General features: G+C 35.1%; 1 protein-coding gene across 2 annotated transcripts in view; it reads right to left on the reverse strand.

Annotated features, from left to right (window-relative positions):
• SGCZ (sarcoglycan zeta) overlaps positions 1–25,907 on the reverse strand; it is a 227,650-nt gene that overhangs the window by 107,531 nt on the left and 94,212 nt on the right. For both annotated transcript variants that reach the window (XM_059817946.1, XM_059817947.1), the window contains one exon: positions 18,489–18,590. In XM_059817946.1, coding sequence (XP_059673929.1) covers positions 18,489–18,590 — 102 coding nt within the window. The remainder of the gene's footprint in view (positions 1–18,488; positions 18,591–25,907) is intronic.

Below are 25,907 nucleotides of genomic sequence, written 5' to 3' on the forward strand. Positions count from 1 at the left end.
GGTTTTTAATCTCCGCTGATGGATACACATCTGGAATGCTTCAACAGAAACATTTATTCAAAATAAGCCATCAACAGAAAAAATAACTGACAATTTAAAGTGTTTGTATTTTTGTCTATAGACTTTAGAGTTAATATCTTGACTTCTGTTTTAGTTGCACTGTGTCAAAGCTCTGATAAAAACCCTGGCTTATACAGGAATCCCATTTTAAAGATTTTAAAATAATGATATTGACTAAAACCATAATTTTAAAATTAAACTAGTGATTTGGAAGTACCTATTTCTGACAGGAGCTAAATTAGATAGACCATTGAGAGTTTTGTTGTTGATTTAAGTGGAAACAGAATCAAGACGATAATGCATAATATACTGAAAGAAAGTTAGGGCTTCTCTTTCCCTTCTGTTCTAATACATTAACAAGAGATATCTAATAAAGCACAATGTCAACAAATTTAAAACTCTTAAATTGTGGGGTGTTGTTTTTTTTTTTTTTTTTTGGGGGGGGGGGGGGGGGTGTAGGTGGGAGGGAGTGTTTGGGTTATTTTTACAAAACAAATAATTGACCTAAGAGAATTACCAGGGATACACAGCAGCCTACATTGTTTAAGAAAGGATTAGAGATTATCACATGGGAACAGAATACCTACTGCTACGATAGATAATACATAGAAAACAAAAAGAAAACAAGCTATCTAAATTTTCATATTGCAGGTTCTGAATCATTCATTAAGTAGCAGAAATTGGGAAGATTGAAGGAGCATAATAATTAAACATCACACATATTTCTGTGATTCACTCTCAAGGTTTCTGTATTGGACAATTCCAGAGAAAGAAAACTAGAACAGCAGATCAGTTACTAGCATTAGCTACAGTAGTAATTGTTGTGCTCAAGGGCATTGCCAGTGAATATTACAGTAATTAACTTTTTTTTTCCCCATCTTCCATCCGATATTTTAAGTTAAGTCTGAAAAAATTAATTTACTCTAGTCTTACATCTACCTTACTTCTATGGAAAATTACTAATTTTCAATTATAAAGGAGGAAGCAATCCTAATCTATTATGGAATTAACCCAAAAACTTTGTACTTAACAGCAGTTGTATTTTGACCCAAATCTAAGCCTTATCCATTATTTCTGGCTTTCTCCACAGATGTATCCTTATTCTAAAATCCATGAGAAACTACAGACTTAACAAAACTACTGAAAAAGAATGCTGTAGGTATATACTACTACTTACCAAAAGCTAAAAACCCCACAAAAAAACCAGAAAACACCACAAATTCCCCCTGAATACTTTTTTTTACCAATACTTTGCTATTTTTACTTCCAAACTGAAAAACAGATGTGACTGAATAAAAATAAAATTCTTACAAGATAAACCCTAAATAAGAATATTTTCTAATTTCTTCCTAATAGGGCATGCAGACATAAACACAATTAACTGCTACAAGATCTTACAAGTTAGAAAAATCTAGCTGATCTTGCTAGCAACATGATACATTTACTAGCAATAAATGTGTTTCTCTGCAACCTGAAACTGATAGTATTTAGATCTGTCAGAATTTGTATTGGGACTGAACAACACTGAAATATTTTCACTTTATGTATTTAAATGGAATCCTTCCTTTGTTCAAGTCAAATCAAGATCCCAGAGATTTTAACAAAAGTGCAATTAGCTATTTTATATGGTCGATATAGAAAAAAAACCAAGGTCTTTATTTGACATATTTTTCAATGTATTTATCTGCCCCACTGACAGTAACACCTCAGGTTTGGTACACTTTTTCTAAATCACTGCTATTTAAATTTGGTCCATTTGCTGGTCTATTTCAATTCAATTATTGGCTTTCAGCTAGTGTAAAACTAATAGCTCAAGGTTGGTACATGATTTCTTTTAATTTTAATTGCCTTTCAGTGTGTCCTAAATGGGCTAGGTAAGGGAGGAAATCACTATGAATGATGACTAGAATTTCCTGTAAGACTGTAAGGCCAGGCACTTCTGAGAATAATATATAATTCACACAAGAGGAGAGTAGGAGTGAGAGATATCTGAAGTTTGAGATGACCACTCAGTACTGTGGCTGTTGAAAGAGATGAGACATAGGGCACAAATAATTAATGTTTCACGAAAAAAACAACACGCTTCTGTTGTAATTAAATATCTCAACTGATCATATGAACCTTTATGGAAAATTCATCTTTACAGATTTCTGTGAAGTAACCACTTACTTTCCTAACCTGAACAAATATATAAATAGATTTAGATTGATCATTTTGTTTCACTTACACTGGTATCTGTATGCACACTGAGAAATCAGACTTAAGGTACTTCTGGCACTGAATGAGCCTTCACATTTTGAAATACAAATTATATTGGACGTTTTGTGTCCAGCATTGTACCTGCTCAAAATGGCATGGATGTTATTTCACTGTCACATTGGCCTGTATGCCAATACATTGTGCTTTCTTTTTGTTGAGAATAATAATTATGGGAAGAGAAAATTTCCCGGACCCTGCCTTCTTCTCTGGCTAAGGAACAATATGCTTGCCTGTACTACAAATCGGATCATTTTCAAAAAAGCATGAAAATTTTCCAGCAATTAAAAAAATTTACAACGGTGGTGGTACACATTAAACATGAGAGCCACACCTAAAACTGTAGACACGGGTTCTTAGAGCCAGGAAAACATGGCCAACCTCAATGTGAATGTGGATCCAAAGGCCAGCCAACAATCAGCTGTAGCTTCCTCCAGTAAAGGGTGAGAGGAAGAGACACTAACTCACTCACCTAACATAGACCTTTATCTTTCAAACCAAGACTTGCACCTACATCAGAAAGCACTATTTGCCCACTTCTACAATTCCAAAAGGCAAAATGAGACTCAAAAGAACAAATACTTTTTCACTGTATCGAACTTCCTCCTGAGCCTGGCACCGTGCATCTACTACCAGGCAAACTGGTCAAATTTCTAACACTTTCTGTAATCAGCATTTCCAAGCTGTCCAAACACTCTTAGGAAGTGCCTTTCATTCCTTCCTGTGCTTTAAAAGCATGAGAAGTAGGCAAGGTTTCCTCACTTGTTCTGGAAATTCAAGAGGTGCCTGGAAACAAACTAATTAGGAATTGTTACATAAAATCAGATGAAATTTTGAAAGAGAAAGAATTTAAGATCAAAACCAGGAAAAAAATCCTTTCCTCAGCAAACATCAGCTTAGTGACTACAGTCCTCTTGACTAAGATCAGAGACTTGAACATTAATCTCTCACAGCTCTATGTCTGGGATGAGGATCGCTTTCTCCCTCTTTTATACACACGCAGAAGTACATGCACACAGAAGAGAGTCAGAAGGTTTTAGATTAATTCTTGCAGAGAATAAAGATTAATTCTCCTGGAGGCTAGAGAGAAAGTAACATTTCACAGAGAGAAGAAGGCAATTCATAAGCTGTCTGTCTCCAGTAAGTCAATGACACCTTCAGTTGCTCAGAAAATGGTACACTTTGCATACTGTCTTTATGATCAAACTTTATTCACTTTTGAAAGGGAACAAGCAAAAGAAGCTGTAGGAAACATCAGGCCTGTGAAAATGTTATAGGATGTGATGTTGCATTTCTAATGCATTTTTCTAAGAAATAAGGTATTATGATGCTATAAATACATTCGCTGAGAGTCAGAGCTTACTTGCACTATTTTGGAAGGAAATATTTGAGACCAGCAGGATTAATTGACTCTTCTTATTTTTCTATCTTACCCTGACAGAAGTGCTGCTTACTTTCATATGCTCTATTTCTAATGTTAGTGCTCCTGCCCGCAAAGCATTGCAAAGGATGAAGACATTTGCTAAAGACAGTTCATAATAAAACTGCTAATCCATATTTCCCAATCAGGAGCAACATCATTATCAGTTTTATCTTTTAGTGGGGACATTGTATTGGTAGCCTCATTAGCAAAACTGTTTAGTAAAGCAATAAAATAATGCCAGGCTCTACTCTTTATAGCTTCTGATTAGAAAAAACATCACACCTCACGAGCAATTTATAGCTCATCAGTCTCAAAACACACAGGAAATAAATTATAAGAAAAGAATGAGCTTAGAATGATGCCTATAAGCTTGATCTTCAAGACAGGAAACAAAATAATAACTGTAATAGTAACTGAGGGCACTGAGCTTTAATGGATGATCTCAGTATGCTCGATATAGAATACTCCATACAAATACAATACTTCCGTGTTTTGTATTAATACCACCATGACCTGATGTTATTTGCTTACATTTTCTAAGAGCGTACACAATCTTTCAAAGTATCTATCCATATAACCTTCTGTGAGATAGGAAAGTGCTATTATCCCTGTTTTGCAGACAAGAAATTGAGGTGCAGAGGCCATTTTGTCTGAAATCCCAGAAAAAGCTATCGACATTTAGAAATAAAAAATGTTCCTGGTTCTGCTTCTCCTAACTTTTGTACCCATCATAGTACAAAAAAAAAAAATGGCATAAAGACAGTAACAGTCTAAATTCTAAGCATTCACATGACTCCTAGAAATTATACCCTCTTGTCTCAAAAGCGGTATGAAACATGAAGGTGCTGGGCAGCAAGATATTCTTTGGAGCAATCTTTTACCTTTAAATGCTTATCTCAGTCTAAATACAGCAAATTTGTTTACCTGTCAAAGTGTCTTACCAACCTTACCCCTCATTCTTGCCTTAAGGTGGAAAACGAAAGCATACAAAAAGTTAGGCAGATACTTGTTGAGTTTCCTAACTTCATACAATAATGATTTTTTTTTTTTATTAACACATTTTTATTCACAATTTATGACAAAATCACATGCAGTTTAGAATGGCAGTTCTGTTTGTTAAAAATAAATAAAAAGTCATTAAAATGTTTATTTTAAGATTATTATTAAATTAAAATAGCAAAACTATTAAAAATCACAAATCTGCAGAAGATCAAAATAATGATAAAAATATCTATTGACTTTCATACAATTAAGGGAAACATTCATATGCTTAGTATTTTTAGTTATTTGGTCTAAGACTGGTTTGCTTTAAGGGATAAGTGATGCAACAGCAAAGTTTTTGTAGATGAAGTGGAATTTGACCCAAATGTACAATTAAATGTGTCTCCTCATTTCACACAGAAATCCACATGGAAGACATTGGTAATCTCAGATGGTCTGAAGCAAGTGTCTCTATATACCTCATAAAGGATAATTTCATTACTGTGTTAGGGGAACTGAAGGGCTTTAGACTCCTTTGCCTGGGCAGGAGGGTCTTTTCAGGCTAAAGTTATGTTAGATTTTAGCTTGGACTCATCCACAATTAAGGCTTGGTTTATATTTATTTACTCTATTTGCTGTGTTCCAAATTTGAACTTGGTTTATTCAATGGAAGGGAATCTAGCAGCAAGGCTATGTTATGCTGGATGTATCTGCAACTCCTTTTCAATTATGGGCACACCTTGTGATTCTGGCCCAACTGTCATGCATACAGGTATCTGTAGTCTGTATGTCCTTAGGTGGTTCCTATGTAGAAACTGAGATACATAGGAGATAAGGAGGTGGTTGGTACCCACTTGGTTCTCATTGCACTAAGAGATAGGGGCATGTGTGAAATACACAGTCCGTTAACTGAAAAATGGGTGGAGAGATCAAGTAATATGGATGTACATAGATACCATCTTCTGAGCACTAAACTCAAGGTCAAAAACAGTTTTATGCCTAATACTGTGACAGAAATACACACATGCAACAAAGTGTTCTTTGTAGAATGCCTCATTAGTTATTGATTTATACTACTTTAATTCACACATAAAGCATCTGTGCCATGCTCACCAGGTGCCTCTTCCAGTATTTTGATTGGCAATTACACTAAATTTCTGAAATCCACAGTTAAAAACCCAGACCAATCAACAACTGCAAACCTAAGAAAGGTACAGAACAAACAGCCATAAATACAGAAATACTACACCAACCCTATTTGTAGCTCAGAATAGTTTTCTTAATGCTCCTCTGACTCTGTGAAGAGAAATTGATAAATGCCTTAAAATGCTAAGAACAATGTATGAAGTTAAGAAAAAAAAAATGTAGTCTTCAATTGGGAGAATATAAACATGGCCTTTTGCATATTCTACTGACAATATTTCAGATATTCATATCAATTTTCTGTGGTTTGCATGTGAAAACTTTTGAAGCATTTCAAGCTATTCTTTTTCAACTAATAGGAGAAAACCTGAAGAAATAAAATGGAACAGTAAGTGCCACAGATAAGTAAAAACACTATTATTTTTTCCCCAACATACCTGTCTTTTACATATAGTTACCGTAATTTTTCCCCAGTATCCAATCACCACCATTTAACATAAGATAAAAAAAAGCACCACTTCATTCTTGCATTAGCTGCTTTCAGGTAATCCCAGCACTTTATCTGTGCAGTATAGGAGTTCTACCAATTCATACACTAACATATCATTTTCCTCACTTTCGTAAATACAAAATTTGATTGTTCTTATTCATGCTGAACAATCAATGAAGCTACTCCAAAAATTAGTATACTATTCAATATGAATCACAGTGTTTCAAAAAACTACTGCATGCTTAGTGCGGTATATCTTACAGAGAAGCAGCACCTGCATCTTAAAAGAACATGCTGTAGTATCCAAGATCTAAATAGTCATAATGATATTTATACTCAAATATTTTTAAAAACAAATTTTCTGATTATAGAATGTACAGTAGTTGCGCCTGCAAAAAGCTGATCTGCTTTCTGCATTTTCTGTGCCAGCGTTTTGGCTCAGCTTGTCAGGAGAGTTAATCGACATTCCAAAATGCCTACATTTTATTAAAACAACACAAGTATAAAGCACTTTCCTTCTGAGATTTTGTAGTTAGTTTACTCAGAGAGAGACCACAGATTTATAGGAAGATTCTGATCTGGTGGATACCATTGGAGAAACTCAGACAAAAATAAACTTTGCCCAAACCTTGCATTTATATATTGATCTAGCAAGAGAAAAAAAATAATCTTGCTAGCCATTCTATACTCTTAATGTAAACTTCAGTTTTCCTTTCTACTAAAAATGATTGTGGCATCTTTCATTTAAATCACTACTGGAGTGACAAGTTTAGTATCAACACAGGTTTCACTTTTACTAATGAGAATTATGTACAGTAACTTTGTATTTTTAAAAAATTACTTTGGCTCCAGACCAAAAGAAAATTCACCATCACCAACCTAGACCCATGCTACTGCAATTACCACTTATACTTGCAAAGACTTCAGCAAGAGTATATACCGTAGTAGCTGTTGCAAAATTGTGCATGACAGATTGCCACCCTAAATTTACAAACTTTGTGAACAACAGTTACTTTCTTTGCAGAAGAACTGATTTGAATTCAGATAAAGATACAAATGAGCCTCTGGCTGAAGCCCAAGAGCCAACTTTACTATAAATCCCCAGATGTTTGTTGTACAGTCATAATGCTGAAACTGTAATTACCAATTCCAGTACAGGATGCTAACTTGTTCAGCTGCTTCCATTACAAGTTTTCTGCTTTCCTTGTGAGTTATCTTTATCCCAGTCCCACCCATGAATTCTGACATCTATAGTTTGAAGTTCTTGCCAGTGGTTATTTCCAACTGAATTTCTAAAAAAATTAAAAAAATAATAAAAAATAATCTTACCCTTAATTTGTGTCTATGAGACATAAATAATACATTGCACAGCAGCGCACTAGTTTACTGTTTTATGGTTTTCTTTTTTAATTTGAGATCTTTATATAGCTTGGAGATTTATCCTTGAAAAACTTACACACTTAGTTACGACCTGAAAAATTTTCGTGAAGTTTAACTCTAAGCTTTTTTTAAAAAAACCTCATAGCAAATCAGCAGAGTCTGATCAACACCAAGCTTTTAAAATCTAACTTAATATAGAAACAATTTACGTGTCTACAGGCTAGACAGGCTGCATATTGGCGCTGTAGCTGAGTTTTAAAATGTAACATAGACAACAGTACGCTCACATTTCTAGAGCGGGCCCAAGGTTAATACAAAGAGGATTCCACAGAATGCTGTTTACTCATGTTAAGTAGGTATATCATTGCATAGCTATAACAAAGAAGAGATACAAAAACAACAACAAGAAAGATAAATCCACTTGGTCACTACTTAAAAAAAAAAAAATCAGGAACTATTTTTTCAAGAAGACAAGAGACACTGGGCCTTTGATTAACTTGAAGAACTAATTTATGTCATGTATTAATTTTGCAAGAGGAGGTAACTCATAAAGATATTAACTGGAATTTAGTTGGAAGATCCTTACACAGAGGAAGTTCTGGAAACTTTCAAGACGACCACAGAGGTTTTTTGAAACAGCTTTTAATAATATCTTATGATGTAACAAATGGATACAACTGAACTTTTTTGATCACCTACAAATCAGCAGAGTATGCTGATGTCAGAAACCAAAGGTTTGAAAAAATGAACTTTTAGTGTCTTATGTCAGTTTCTCATTTCCTTAACTTCACATAAAGGGAGAATAGTCTTAATGGGAAAATAATGTTTCACATTCCATAGAAATGTTGAATGGAAAAATTGGAATATGGCAAATTTTAATGCTTTTCTATAAAACCCACAGGAAATTACACTTGAGAAAGGACAGCATAATTACATCCGAAGTTAGAAATAGGAAGGAAGCATAGAATATATTAATTTGGTGGAAGTCCGATCTATTTTTTTTTTTATCTATAGAATGCATGGTATTTCAGATTACCTCCTACAGGTGAGCAGTTACAATTTTCAGGTAATTTTTTATTTGAAAATTTAATTTCTATTAATAAAATGAGTTCAAAGGAAATCATTGACCATACACTTGGTTATGAAAAGTATTTCAATTGTTTTGCTTTGTGCAGTTATTTCATGAGGATGCTCTTGAAGTCAGCAAAGCTTTCAATGTTAGCATTACTCATCACTCTTGGATGCAGGCCAGTGTGGAAGCAAGGTCCTTGTTATCGAATAATCAATGCTTCCATTTTATTTCTTCAAATAATAAAGTCAAAACTCCTTTGGAGTAACAATGTTAGCAAAGATTCAAGAGCATAATCCGTAAGATGATGAAGTTTGATACTTATTTAATTTGATACCTATTTATTTTGCATCTAAAAGGAGAGTGATTTCTCCATCTCCCTTTTTAAGGGGGGATTGAATTAACCATATATTGAAGATCTATAAGCAAAAAATAACTGATATGTTTCTTGTATTGCCTAAAAAGGAAAATGATAGTTTTTGTTCTAAAATACATTACTTGTGCCTACAAATATTTTAGTAATTCATACTACTTAATTAAAATGCTTGTAGAACTTCTTGTGTCTATTTACCTTCTCTACCTTATTTTAACTTGATAATTCCTCACTACAGGTAATGTTGCAGCTACATTGCTTCCTAAAACTGATGGAAGTTCAGCAGGTTTCCTGAGAAATTGATCTGGCAACACAAAACGAAATTTTAAAGTAATCGAGGGAGGGATTTCAGAACTATACAAAGGAGATTGAAGTTTAAGTCACGGTACTAGATGCATAGGAAAATCCTTCAGGGAATAATAAAAAATAAACAAGAAATACTCTGTAAATGCATTTTGAAACCAGAAAATTTCATTGCTGATGACAAGTTGTTTCTGAAACTAGAGTTTTATAGCATGATAGATTTCTTATGACAACAAAGGCTGTATAGTAGAAACTCAGAAAGCATACTTGCTATCTGGAATAAAAGGCTCCAGTTCTTCAGACTGACTAGTAATTTTAAAGTGTTATGCCTAAATATGCAAGTTATATATGTGTGTTCATATGCAAAAAAAAAAAAAGAAAAATGAATGAATGTTGGTGATTATGAAACAGTAACATCCAATTTAGTTCTTACTGAATAGCAAGAAAATACAAAGCTCATTTCAAACAGGAGATGGACAGTGTTATAAAAGCAATCATTATGATATTTGCTTGTGGTAGTCAGCTATCAGAAGCTGCGAAGGGACAAGGAATTTTTCCCTTTAAGAGAGCAATGGTGTCCTGATCAGAGACTGTCAAAAAGATGTGATGAATATACTGTATCTTATCCTGTGAATTTCACTCCAGGTAGTAAAGGTAAGATTAATTCTTATTTTTTTCATCTTAAACCTCAGAATATTCATTAATTTTCTCTATTATCATGTAAGACACCACATTTTGTTCAGTGTCCAAAAAAAATATGGTATTTCTCAACAGTTAGAATGTAGTTTTCTTTCCTTTCTTAGAACTTTTTTCTTCCTAATAGAATACAGAAATGCTGAGAACAATAACTGGAAAAAAAAAACCCCAAACCCCTCAGTCTAATACAATACAGATCTGATAAGTTATGTAAAAGGGTAGAAGAATTATTTTTTCTAAACTGCCTCATCACACTCCGGAAGTAAGCTTCTAAAACTTTACCACAGATATCATTAAAACAAAAACTGCTTTAAAACATCTATTTGACCACTCACATCTCCTTTAAAGTAACAACCAGATTTTGTGTTTGAATTTTATTAATATTTATTTTTGCATATTATGAATGGTTTATCTACTTTATATAATTTGATTACAGGTTTTTTTTTAAAGTGAGAAACATCATAAAAGACACAAAGTATACTGAAAGCAAAGCTGACCAAGTGAAAAAGGACTGTAATATAATTGTTTCATTTCAAGATAAGAAATAAATTTTTCTATATCTAGTGGGTAAAACTAATTTTGCAAGTTGGCTCACACTTCTGGTAATTACATATTCAAACTTTAGGACAACAACTTCTGTTTCAGAATGAATACCTTGAGAATCTTTCTTATATTCATTTGAGTACACCACTAGTGACTGGCCTCCAGCTGAGCTTCATTGCGGTTGTCACAACCCTTTAAGCCCAGAAGTTTAGCCAGTTTTCAGCCCACCTCACTGTCCTTTTAGTGTGTACATTGTCAGTTTGTCTAAGAGTATGTGATGGGAGACTGGGTCAAAAGCCTTGCTAAAGGCAAGATTAACAATATTAGCTGTCCTCATCCACCAAGCTAGACACTTTGTTGTAGAAGGCTGACAGGTTGGTCAGGCATGATGTCTCCTTCAGAAATCCATGCTGACAACTCCCAGCAGCATTAAATGTATAATTTTATTACATGAATATTCTTTTCTGTTAAAGCACTAAGTCTTTGGATATGAAATAGATTTCCTCCTAACTTAACAAACATGCTGTTTACAATGTTTTTTTGGGAAAATTTGTCTTTGCCTACCAAAGGCCTACAAATGAGGGCACTGCACAGCCCGACTTGCAAGAAATACATTTCAAATGATCTCGGCAGCCCTCAAGCCAGGGCTAACAGACTAGCAGTCTTTTGGGGAGATAAAATTATGTAATGTAGTTTGTTTGTGCTTAACAGCTTACATGGATATTTTTCCACCCCCAACGACTCCCATTTTTTTCCCCTTGGCTCTATCTGTGCATCCGTAGTTCTAAGGTTTCTACAGAGGAGCAAAAAGTAAGGTCTACTTTAAGTTTATAAAATGGGATGCAAAGGATCAATGTTGCTCTCCATGAAGAAACACGAGTAAATTCCTGCATGAAGAGATAAAGGAAGACATAGATTTTTCTCCTTTTCAAGACTCTTGCAATTCATCTGCTTTGGATCAGATTTTCTATGGAAATATTAATAACAATTTTTCTTCATTTTAAACATACAGGATTTCTTTAAGTAATTGCTTAGCTTCTTTAAATTGCAACTACATTATTTTAAAGTTGTTCAGGAAAAAAAGATCATTCCTCAGCTTAAGATGCCCATACAGTTAAAACAGCTCAAACCAAATGCACTTTGAATGAGTATTAGGATCAGACACAGACGTGGTGGAAAACTGAAAATACAATTGATACCAAAAACAACAATAACAAACCCCAGAAAAACAGTTGCTACTTCATTAACTTTCCCACATCCTCCTGAAGAAGTGTTCCCAAATCAAATTCAGTTCCTTAGGCTGGTATAAAACTGGGTGGATACAGCCACTTGTGACACTATTCATGAGCTGTAATCAACCAAAGTAAGAAGCTTGGGTAACTAAGAATTTTCAGTATAAAAAGCTAAGGTCCTCTTTGACTGAAGAAGTAGTCACAGTAATAGTAAGAGGAGTACAGGTTGACATGAAAAAATGATGTGTTCAAAAGATAGAGTTGTTCAATTGGATGACCCCCAGACAGGTTTCAGTGAAGTATAGGAAATCAAGGACAAAATCATGAATCATGAAAGTTCTTATCAGCTGTCAGTGAAGAACGAGCACATCCAACTCAATTTCAGAGTGACAGTCCCTACAGAGGCCACCAACAAATATGAGTGACTTGCCTTTTGGCAAAGCTTGTGATTAACAAAACCTTATATCTTGTTCATAGCCAATAAACTGACACTAGGCTTTTAGTACATTGGAACCATATCATGTTGAGAGACAAAATGACTTAAGGAGTCCTTTATGCCATAATAATGACTTTATTCTCAGTGACGAGTGATCCCAAGGGCAAGGCTGAAGAGTAGGTATCAGAAAAATGAACTGGGGAGCATTTCAGATTTTATCTGAGAGGATTGTGACATGTAGCTGCAGAAACAAACATTGCACTTCACACCGAGCAATAAAGGTGGCAGATTGTTAGGTGCCTTTGTGATTTTTTTTTGAGAGTACAAAAAGGGTGAGCAACGACATCTGCTAACTGGAGTTTCTCTGATACCTATAAACCTCAGTAGTGGTAGGACTTCAGGACTCTCAAACTAGTTTTCTGCTTGTCAGTGGGTTATCTTATAGATCAGAAAAGAGAGTGGATATAGCAAACAACTTGGCCTTGAATTTTTAGAATATGTTTTGAGGGATGGTGGGGGAACATGTTCCTCCTCCCAAACACCAAAATCAACAAATATGACATACTTGCAGGACCTTACAGGAGTTTATGAACACCTTGCAAGAAGGGAAGAGTTTGGAAAATACAGCCCAGTCAGTCACACTTCAGTTCCTAGGAAGATTATGGATTCAGGTCCCCCTGAAAATCACTGCTAAGTAGATGAAGGAAAAGAAGTCAATTGGAAAAAAACGAGCATGGGTTTAGTAAGGGCAAGCGGCACCTGATTTGGTGGTCTTGTATAATGCAAGACTGGCTCAATGGACAAAAACAGTGGATGTCCTTCCTCAACTTCAGAAAGGCTTCTGATGTGATCTCCTATGCTGCTTCTTTATAACCCTATCAGAGAGAGAAGCTCAACAAAGGCATTCTCTCAGAAAAAGAATTTGGTGTTCTCACAAAGGCATCTAAGGCCCAAACACAAACCTAAATATGTGCAATGTGACAGCTGGAACTTAAAAAGGTTAATTCTATGTTAATGATTATACATACTTAGACAGTGAAGAAATACATTGTAGAATTGCTTTTGTCAAGATTGATTCAGGTTTGGAAATAGAACAAAATGAAAAAAGCTCTCTAAATATTTATAAGGATATTCAGTCTCCAGAGTGAAAATCTAGAGAGAAGGAATGCCTGAAAGAAGTTCTGCTTTGAAACCTACCTACAATTTCTTAGTTCTCATACAATCACACGTTTAAAAATACAAGATACACAGAGAGTTTTCATAGTTCCTTGTGTTCAGTTAGAAGTTTATTTGTACTCAGTGCTTCTTGTTTTCTAGACCTTTTTCTAATGACTTTTAACTAAATAACTAAGTTCTGTGTTCTCTAAGGATATCTCTTAAAAACACATGTGCTCTAAGTTCAGAGAATACACTTTTAACCTTCTGAATTGTACAGAAAAAACAACACAATCCCCCCTAGTTTAAGGGACAATGAGTTACTTATTTTATCTTCAATGGAATCAGTTTAACAAAGAGAAAACTTGATTTTCTTCAACACTTAAGTACTGTATGTGACTGAAAAAGATCAATAAAGCTAAGAATACATTCTCAAGAAAACACTATGAACAGCTTTTATTGTTATATAACAAACTAATAAAACTGTACCTTGACTGTTTCCATTCTCAAATGCAGTAGTATGGATGCAGTAGTAGGATGAAGAAATTTAATTCAGAAGAACTGAAATACTGTAATAATTCAGGTTCTTGCATTATGTGTTATTTGATTTCATACATCTTGTAAATGATACACTACAAAGAATGTAGTTTGCGTTGTTTCTTTGTATCATATCAATGCAAATGATATAAACACAGAAAATATAACATTGTGTAGATTAAACTTACTGTTTTCAGACTACTAATTGGATCAGAAGTATACAACTAGACCAGCCATAGTCAAAATTAAATTCTCCATAAAATTCAGTTCAGAGTATGTGTACTCTTGTTTCAGGGATATAAAGATGTCAATTCAGGATCAAATGAGCCCTTGTGTGCTCAGGTTCTGATGTATCAGTTCAAGTTCTGATATGCAGTTAAGTCATTTGATGAAAATACAGAAGTATTTTTTTTGTGTAAACATGAGATTTTTGGGTAGGAACCTGTGGCTCTGCAGACACCACTAACTGAAATTAGTAGAAAGGGCAAAGCAAGAAGAGCAAGGTTAAGGAAACGGCACCCTCTGAGCAGCCTTCTCATTTATACAACTTCTACAGACAAAACGTGAATGAATATTCAGTTTACCCAGGACCTGGATTTTTCATTACTGCTTTTCAATAGAAAATTGTATATTGGCAAGAGAAAATATCACTAGAAGTTTTGTTTTGTTTTTAAGAATTCATGCGTATTTGTTCTCCAACTGACTTAACTTGAAGTATTCTAGCATTTACTTTTAATATTCAGGGTTTTAAGAAAGCAATCACAAGATAAAAGGCAATTTTTCAACCTATATACAAAGTTCAATACATCTCTTCTGATAAAGGCAGTTTAAGGTCTGCATTTAACCCTGCATACATGATCTTATTTGGGGATCTGGGTGTGCTGCATGCGAAAGTGGTGATTTCAGCACCTGTAAGCATATGTGAACTTTACACTAGCATACCTAGCCACCCTTCACATTTAAATTGCAGCAGCGAAGAGCTCAGTTTAGCCTAGCTGCGCAACAGACTGACTAGGACTCTTATCAGAAGTAGTTCACTATCAGAATCAGAGGTGAACCCTGTGCTATCAATGAACACATTTTATCAGCTCCAGATCTAGATAACTTAAAGATAGCTCCAGTATATGCATAAGAACTCCACTCATGCCTCTTAGACACAATATAGCACATCTGCTGCTGTACCCTGCTGCTAATATCATTGGTCTTCCCACCTAACTCTGCTTTGTGCTGTGTAACGGGAAAGCGGTGATGCCCTGACCTGCAGGGCTGAGAGCCCTACATGGAGGTCCCCCAGCAGCCATTCTAAAATCCATGTCACCAGTGCAGAGGAAATATACCCGTTCCAAAAAGCTGTTATTGAATATGTTACGAGTCATCTCAAGAGTTAATCAAACAATGTCACTTCAATGTCTGTGTTCTTTTAGAGAGGAATAGCAAACTCTCCTTTCCGAAAATAAATAAGCAACATACGCATGTAAAAGACTGCAAAGACATGAGCTTCAAATGTGTTCTCGATTCCATGGTACATTTTAACTCCTGTGTACATCAAACTTAAATCATTACTGCTTCCATGGAAAAGGTGGGAAAAGCATTTCCTTCTGTATCACCTAAAGTAAACACTAATGGCTGATGGATCACCCAAAGTAAATACTAATGGTAGAGGATAGCTCTTCAGAATCCATTTTCTGTATTGATTTGGTCTCTACTGACTATAACAAGAGATCAGAAAACCTGGCTCACTCACTACAGCACCGAGATCAATTCTGTAAGTGACAAGATGCCTGGAGAAACACCATGCAGAGACATCACAAATCCCTACCATGAAGCTTAATACAGCTCCAGAGGGTTTTTTCATCATTCCCTTATGACATTCTCATTTGGATAGTTCACAAGTTACTGAAACTTTATAACAACAACTATTGAGCAAGTTGGCAAAAGACTGGAACATGAACCTAGTTCACAAGCACTGCAAGATGAGAACCAAGTCTACATACATACCACTTTTTTAGCTAGGTAATGAGTGTTTTCATGTTAATAGATATAAGTAGACCTGCAACACCAAAAATATTTTAGTTGAAATACTTTATGCAGCTGATGATCAACCCTATCTCTTTTCTTCTGCTGGTTTGAGGGCACTTACTGACAGGTCTATCTGTTTTTCATGAGCCTCGCAGGACTAGTGTGACTTTGTGTTAGGCTACTGGTAGACTTTGCATCCTGTTTTTTTACAGTAGTTACATCTGTGTGCATTTTTGTCTGAGATTGGTTAGCAGCTCAGAGTGAAATTAGGACCCTACTTGAGTCTCTCATTACTCTCACTTGAAACAAAAGTTTCCATGTTTACTTTAACAGAACCAGTGGTCTCCAATTTGAAGCCCTGTGCAAGCTAATATCCCACATCATAACTCACATACAGTAACAAGACATAGAACAGTACAAGACACCATCCACCTGCAGAAAGGAACTGGGAAAAATGTACAAACCATGACTAACGTTTTGCAACCTTTAAGAAAAAGTATGCTCCCTGAAAGGTTATAAAGCCTGGACATTTTACACCAATTTCATAAAGTCTACATATTGGAATATTCATACTAAAGACGGTCATGCTTTAGGCACGATTTTAAATGGATTTGTTGTACTAGATTTTAAGGTCCTTAAAATATTTTTTCTATTTAGATATAGATAAAAGACAAGGTATTCTAGTTAATTTGATGAATTCTACAGTTTCAAAGTTGTAAAGAAAATATTAGATGATTACAGAAACTACTTTAGAGGTGCTCACACCTTTCTGAGGCAAAGTGGTCTAGGAAAAAATAAACCTATAGCCAAAGTTCCCTTTTGTAGATGTCTTTCCAATTTTAGAAGGCAGAATCTGGCCTTATCTGTTTATTCTTGGTAGCAGTGCTTGGTACTTAAATGGTCACTTATGTACCTATGCGTTAACTGCTCCATTGTTCCCTCCCCAGATTCTGAGCAATGTCAAAGCTATGATATTTGCATTTATTTACAAATAATTAATTACCAAATGTTTGATTATAGATTTACCTTAACTAGTATTTAGTATTTTTAGCTACTGTTATAAAAGAAAGATTATGAAAAAGATTTTGTAACATTTTATGCATGGTGAGTTGAAAAGTAAACTAATATCTGTTCAATCAAGTGATCAAAAGTCAACATTGTTGGGGAATATACTGTTACTTAAATATTATAGAATTTTTCATTACCTAGGACAATATTGCTACTCTGTTAAACATTGAAACATCTTAGTTTTATAGAAAAAGAGGACCAAGAGACTACCCGTTCATCTCACACATGTGTTAACACCAGAGTGAACTAATTAAGAGAAATGGGAAACTGTCATGTTCTCATTTATGAATGTAATTGAGACATTTGTTATATACATAGAAGGCAGATTTCAACAGATAGAATTTTCCAGAAAGGCATTCAGGGTAAACATACTTTTCATTCCTGTCAACTTTTGCAGCATGCATATTAAAATCCTTTGCTGATGGTTGACTGAAAGCCATTGTAACATTCCTCTCTGATCATAGGTCATCACTTGCATAGTAAAAAGAAGGAGACTTACAGTATTTCATAATTTTTAATTAATTGATGATGTTAATATAAACAGCATGACTGAATCAAAAAGAATTAGTTAAAATGAGCTACACTGAATTTCTGAATACATAATATATTGATTTTCTTTTTTCCTCTGTAACAACCTGCTGCTAAATGATAAAACAATTACATATAAGCAACATCAAAAATGATTGGAAAAATTAAATCCTAGAGACATGATGTAGTTTAGCAAGACTGCCTGTACCTAATGAGGAAAGAAAAGAGAGCGCGAGAGAGAGAAAGAAAAGAGAGCGCGAGAGAGAGAAAGAAAAGAGAGCGCGAGAGAGAGAAAGAAAAGAGAGCGCGAGAGAGAGAAAGAAAAGAGAGCGCGAGAGAGAGAAAGAAAAGAGAGCGCGAGAGAGAGAAAGAAAAGAGAGCGCGAGAGAGAGAAAGAAAGAAAGAAAATAAATCACACTAGCTAAATACTAGAAAGAACTTAAACATATACAAAACCATTCTTTATTTCACTGGATTTTGTACATAGCACCAATCCCGTTTTTCTGAAGTTCTCATCAAATGAAGAGTCAAATGTTCCATTCTCAATGCTGAGAAACATTATTTGAATCTCCTTTCTTTAGCATAAGACATGTCTTTTAAGACGCAAGCAAGGTTTCAGGAAAAAAAAAAAAATAATTTTTGACATGAAGGAAGGTTTCACTGTTAAGGTATTCTCAAAGAACACCTCTACTGATTGCTAATTTAGGAGGTGCAAGAATTAAACTTTGTAGTTTGAGACTGAAGAGATTAATTTATATTAGCTGTAAATTAAGAAAAAAAGATGAAAAACACCTACCTTTCGGGAATGGATTTCTTTCACGTACAGTGGAAGTAGAAATTCAGATATTCCTTCAAGTCGTATTCCTTTTTTAGTGACTCTCAAATTTCCCATTCCATCCTACAATCAATAATATACATATGTATTCATTTTAGGAAATAACCTTATCCAGAACAAGGTAAAAAGAACACAGTAGCTGGCCTAATATCTAAGAATAATGAGTGGTGTCCCACTCACCCCAGCTCTCCTGATGATCTTGGACAGGAGCTAGATGGGGGATTTATAGGCAAAGCATCACCTAGGATTGAGGTATTTAACTGTGCAGTCTAATGCTGAACTGCGTACATTGTTCCTTGGCTGGACCTAATGCAAGTGTAGATCATAAGTATTCCTTTACTGTAGAGGTGAAACTAGGTCTTGAATTACAACTGCTAAGTAAAACAAATGGCTAATTATCTCTAAAAAATAATAGACTGCTTTACCAAATTTTATATGTATTTTATGTAGTGAAATATTGGAAAAATATGTCATTGTTATGTCTTGAATCAACTGATTTTGCTTTTTCCACCAATTAAAATACATAGGAAAATGTCCTATAGGAAGAAAGAAAAAGCGTTTTTTATTAGAAGTTGCTCATCGCTACTAAGAGCGCGTTGCTAGTGAAGAGAAGAACTTCAAAATGCTGAGGGTTATTTTTGTTTGTTTTAGTTTATCTGAATAGAAATAGGAAAAGGGCCATCACAAAAACTGGATGAAACAAGCAAAGTAAATGATTCAATGTTAAATAAAATGTAAACATAGAGAGGTGGCATAATAAGGCTTCAGCTGTATTCTTACAGGAAAAACAATGAAACCTCCTTGATACTTAAGAGACAGGATCATTTTGCACACTGATAGAAATTCAAGACTTTTTATCCCTTGATGCTTGTTACTATATTCCTGACAGAAGATAGTTCTTTGCTATACAGCCAGTGGAATTCAACTTTGATTCACTTAAGTGCAAAATTAGCAAACTTAACTTAATTGCTGATTAAATATTTTGAAACAATTGCTGACTCTAGTGTAGCAGAACAGTGAGAACTTGCATTTCTGCCCTGTTGCCTGAATTGTGAAACGAGTAACCTCCATTTGCTGGGCAGTCGTAAGCAGCTGCATAAAAGTGTTCCCAATTGCTATAGCTGAATCTGGAAGAGGACACTGACTTAAACAACATTATGCTTGTCTAAAGATATTGTAGCCACTATGCCACTATAGCTATTACCTTTCTAAAACAATTATGCCAATATGGCAGATATTTGACTGACACCACTGCATCCACATCTGAAGCAAGACTGAAAATGTTAATTCTTTAAGACAACAAAAAGAATTACATTTTATGCAATGTAACTCAGCTGATATCATCTTCCAAACACAACAAGGATATAGTGATAGATAGCTTTCCACACTGTAACAGATTTACAATGAACATACTGCTGGGAATCATGCCTCCACATGTCAGTTATAGCACTAGAAGCCTAGATGCCTATGACTACAAAACCAGAAACTACCAGAGTCAGAAAATAAATGTAACTCCTTTCCAAAGCAGAGAAAATATGGAATACCAAAAGCTACTGCTAAGGCTATGTATAATATAGGATAAACTTGTTGAAGTAATATGGCATAAAAAGAATTTTACAGACTCTGTAACAGTCCATATAATGTTAACCAAAACTTGTGACTGATTACATAAAGCCAAGACCTGCCTTTTTATTAGCAAAAGTGCTATTTGTATTCAAACTATATGTCATGGTTTAACCCCAGTAGGCAGCTCAGCCCCACACAGCTGCTTGCTCACTCCTCCCTCAGTGTGGAATGGGGGGGGGGGGGGGGCGCGGAGAGAATCGGAAGAATGAAAGTGAGAAAACTTGTGGATTGAGATAAAGACAGTTTAATAGGTAAAGCGAAAGCTGCACACGCAAGCAAAGCAAAACAAGGAATTCATTCACCGCTTCCCATCGGCAGGCATTCAGCCATCTCCAGGAAAGCAGGGCTCCATCACGCATAACGGTTACTTGGGAAGACGAACGCCATCACTGAATGTCCTCTCTTCTTTCTTCTTTCCCCAGCTTTTATTGCTGAGCAAGACATCATATGGGATGAAATATCACTTTAGTCTGTCAGAGTCAGCTGTTCCAGCTGTGTCCCCTCCCAACTTCTTGTGCACCCCCAGCCTACTCGCTGGTAGGGTGGTGTAATGAGCGGAAGAGACTCTGACTCTGTGTAAGCACTGCTCAGCAGTAACTAAAACATCCCTGCGTATCAACGCTGTCTTCAGCACAAATCCAAAACATAGCCCCATACCAGCTACTATGAAGAAACTCTATCCCAGCCAAAGCCAGTACACTATGACAGCTGAATTATCAAATAATGCTTCTTTAAGAAGTGATATCCTAAAATATTTTTCTTAAACCAAGATAGGAGATGTCTATACAAATCATTTCACATATAAAACTTCAGGCCTTTGTAGGCTTTCTAACAAAGAGCGCAATATGAGACAGTGGTGCCTATTTTTGAAAAGAAAATAAGATAAAGAAATTAGACTTTGCTTTTGAATGTGCAATCTGCATTAATACCCATTAATTCTCAGTTTCAGCAATCCTATTTTTCTGTATATGCTATAGTAATAGCATATAAAATTATAATAGGAAAGAATAACCTGAGAAAAGACAGCAACCATGCTTTATTTTTGGCAGTGAATAACTACTCAACAAGAATTAGGTAGTGATTTATTGATTTGGATATAAACACATTTGCTAACTGAAAAGGCAAATTCAATATGTTGTTTTATCTGCTTCTGTGGAATGTTCGTAACTGCCAGGCACAAAATAATATTCATAATAAAACTGAAAAAAAAAGTGAAAAATACGAAGTCAAACTTCCAGAAAACTGGAAATGCTGAAATTAATGTTGCCTAGGAAAATTCCATCTGTTCCATCTTGCATGTACGTGTATGATAAAGTCTATAATTTGACGTAATATTTACCCTCTTGAATCCCAACTAATTCTACACAAGGTTGGCACTACTCTTAATTGGCAGCTACTCACTATATTGCTTTCACCTCATTACTTGCTTTGCTCCACATTTATTGTACTCTGTTAAAACCCTGCTTTTCCCTCACAGCTTCTGTTCTCAGAAGTGTTTATTACTGAATTTACACAGTTCTTCACAAGTATTAATTAATTTGCAAAATGCTTTTGGAGGCTTTATATCGAGTGATACTGTTCTTATGTTACTGAAAGGGAACTGAAGCACAGAAATTAATTTGTTCACTAAGTTTTGGTACTTACCATATTTTCCCTGCTTATTTTCAGCAGTCTCAGAAACAAACTAACAACAGAGCCTACTGCATCCATAAGGGCTTCCCCTTTTCTGAGTGACATTTCTAAGCCCTCATTCTTTAGTTCTCCAGCAATGGGCTACCCACCTACTGGAGTCCAACAGTTTGAATGCAGACAGACTCTGGACAGACAGGAGCATTCTATTTTCAGTAAAATTACATTATTCAATATAAGAAGACAGACACTACATCCTGGAGCATAAACCACAAATGGTGTTATAAAACTCAAATAGAGTGACTATGACCTTAGTCGCTTGATAAATGCAATAACCTTCCAGAAAGTATGTAATGACTGCTATGAAATAAGACTGAATACTAAAATAAAGAAAATAGTAACACATGTACTACGACGTGCTTAATGAGGCTCTCTCCATTGAAAGAATCACTGCCAGTACATTTTCTTCATCAATAATTCCCCATCCAGTCTAAACAGAAGTTAGAATAAGGAGAGTTTCTTGTTTCATTGAGTTAGAACTATGCTGTTATAGAGAAAAATTCAAGGGTTTTAAGAAGTAACATAACTTGGTCAAAAAGTTATTAGGATTGAAAAGATTAATCAGAGGATTCTTGGATTATTTAATGTACTTATGACCATGAAGATCAGTTCAACTTTGGGGTTCCTCCAGAAAGACAAAAATTAATATAAGAGTTTAAAACAGAACCACAGAAGAATTCTGTCTTAAAACACACTTGCATCTTCCTGTAGTTATGATTTTGATGTAATATTATTAGTATAATTCATTTTAGGCATTCCTTCTGCTAATCTTTGAAATAAACTGCCTAAATTACTTTATGCTTTCCAGGCAATGAATACCCAGATTATTATTTTGGTGTGATTTGATTTTATTCAAGTGCAAAAATACACTTGAATTAACTATTCTAGTACTTCTTTTACAATAAGTAAATGCTGAATTCACATACTGGGACTGGCTGGGATGGAGTTAGCTTTCTTCCTAGCAGCCTGTATGGTGCTGTGTTTTGGATTTGTAGCTAAAACAGTGCTCCTAACACACCGATGCTTTGGCTATTGCTGAACTGTGCTTGCAAGCGTCAAGCCTTTCTCTTTTTTCCCCTCTCTGCCCCCCAGCAAGTAGAGTGGCAATGGGCAAGGAGTTGGGAGAGGACACAGCCAAGACAGCTGACCTGAACTGGCCAAAGGGATATTCCATACCTGTAACATCATGGTCAGCAATAAAAACTGGTGGTAGAGGAAGAAGTGGGAGGTAGAAGGGGGATTGTCTTTCAAGGTGGCCACTGCTTGGAGACTGACTGGCTGACTGGGCATCAGTCTGTTTGTGGTAGGTCATGAGTGATTGTCTTTGCATCACTTTATTTCCTCTTTATGATTATTAAATATTTATGATTATTCTCAGGTTGTTATTCCATGTATAACTTTCCCTTTTTCCTATGTAAGATGATAAACAAACTACCAGTGACTCTGCCTCACTTATTTTGTTCTTTTCCCTACCTGTGAGCAATGCCCTCATCTTTATACCCATAAATATACCTACCTTTCCAACATTGTTAAAAAAATAAATCTTCACTATCAATATTTTACGGCATTCTTAGATTACATTATATTTCAGTTATGAACCCCAGAAATTCAAACAAGCAGCTATTAAAACATTAAAATAGGAAAACTAAACATTTATTTTATGCTGGTGCTTGTCTTAAAACTGCAGCAATCTAGAAATAGTTTTACTGAATTTGAACACTACATTAAAGTCAATGAAATCCCAAACTATACTTATTATAAATCTCTGATGAAGAGTATAACTTTTTATAAATCTATTAAAAAATATTAAAAAAATTTAAAAAAGTTCTAGGAGTCAAACAACTAATACTGACATTCAGAACTTTTTCAATCTTTGATTTGTATATAAATGGGCAGAGATTAATTTTCTCAAATGGTCCTGTAAATGGTATATAAGAAACTCTGAAGTTAATTCGAGCTGCTTTTAAACAGAAAGGATGCTCTTTTAAAGAAGTAAGTTATTTCTTGACAATGTGCTGAAAATTCTACAAGGGTGTACTGCTTATATAGCATGTTTTCTTTCTGCCAAATAAACTAATAAAGCAGCATATTTTATGACAACTACAAATAGTAAAGCATACGATAAAACTATGAATACTTCTCAACAAGCCAGGAGGTTGGCTAAAAATACAATCTGCTGTAACTAATCCTGTACCACACATATTGCTGTATCATGAAGTGTGTTGTGCTTTCTTTTCTCTCTTTTTTTTTAAATATTTAAACACTAAGGCATTCTAAGGAACAAGTCAATAAGGAATTCTATACAAATTGCTGATAAACAAGAAGTATGCAAGAACAAGGTTAGCAGTCTGCATGATAGCCAGCTCTCTGTGCCTTACATGACAAGAACTGGAGACATAGGACAGGATTTGCAATACCGGCTTGGAAGATCTTTAAGTTACAGAAATGGCAGGTTTGAAGCCAAGCTGTGGATTGTTTAAGTTAGAAATAACATTTCTTCTGGAGGACAGTAATGAAATCTTACAACTCACTCAGCCTAAATGAAATAAAACCTCTTTGCATGAGAGTTGGATCAAATCTCTACCTTTAATATTACAAAGGCCTGCAAATCTGTGGGTAGTACTGTTATGTGAGAGATGTGAAAGTGGAGAAAATACCTACAATTTCTACTTAAGGTCACAGAATTCAAAATTCCTTGGTCTGGAGAGAAGAATGAGGAGAGTGTGATACTGCAGTTCAGGAATTAAAACTCTCATTAAGTGAGTTGAGAACAGAGTTCTGCTAGATCCTCCAATAATTTGCCATGCATCTCACAAAGTGGGCAGTTCGGAGGCAGCAAAATCCCTGTTAATTAGAATGCAAGATTTTCCTTGGGGTTATATATTGGACTTACATCCACAGGCACAGTGAAACGTAAATTGAAGTGTTGGTTAATCTGAATTGACTAAAACATTAATAAATAACATTTTGTATTTTGGTTTTGTATGGTGTTTTTCCTGTTTTCCTTCATAATAAAATACACCAAATATCTGTTTCAGTACTTTACAGCAGGAACAACAAAGTAGCTGGTGGGCCAGGAAATACATTATTATCAATAATAGTCAAGTTTTTCGAAAGTTCTGCTGTTAGATGTGATATTCTGCTTGTTTTTTGAGTATATATTTATATACAAATTTATATATATATTTATATGTCCCCAGATTCTGTCTCCAAAGGCTCACAGGCTGAAGAGGGAAGCATTGCACAAAACATGGAGGGGAAAAAAAAATTTAAAAACTGTAGTGTTTAAGCAAAGTGCTTAAACACAATATCCTACAAATTAATAAACATTCACTGCCTGTTGCCTTGTAAGCATCATAGCAGAGGCTAAACATGAAAACAAATCTGGATGATGTGATTGCAGTACTATGAAAGAGCACAGATGAAACATCTGTAAGTGTACAAAGATGCTACGCAAAAGGAAGAAAGAAAGAGGGTAAGATATCAGAATAAAGGTGGTTAAAGCAGTGAAACAGTGGTGAACTATACTGAAGATGGAAAAAGAATACTGAATTCTATGTCATGGTGCAAAAACCAGATAATGTAGAGGGACAATGACAGGGACGATTAGGAAGATGAAAGACATTTCCATTTTGTCAACAACGTAGCTGCTAGACATACACAAAAGTTTGGGAAGAAGACGACAAGGGAAATTATTTGTATTGTGTTCACATACAGAAAAAGCTGGATTTCATAAACAGAGTTGGAACATAATTCCAGCTGGAGAAAAATGGTGCTTGGACATGGTTGTGGATGTACAATCTGAAGAAAAACTGTAGTTGGCTACCGTCCTGTATAAACAGAAAAAGAGGAGTGGTATCAGCAATGAAAACAGAGTGTGTTTTCCTGGATTACCAGGAAAGATAACTGTGAATTTCAGTAGCCAAAAATAAAGGTAAAATGAAAGAAATATACCGAGGAAAGCACACTGGAATGGCAAAAATCCAGACTGATGGAAATATCTGCCTTCATCCTTCTGCTGAAAATACTAGCTGACACTGTGCAAATGACAGTCAGAAATAGATA

Source organism: Gavia stellata, chromosome 5 (genome assembly GCF_030936135.1).
Source record: "Gavia stellata isolate bGavSte3 chromosome 5, bGavSte3.hap2, whole genome shotgun sequence".
Classification (NCBI taxonomy): Eukaryota; Metazoa; Chordata; class Aves; order Gaviiformes; family Gaviidae; genus Gavia; species Gavia stellata.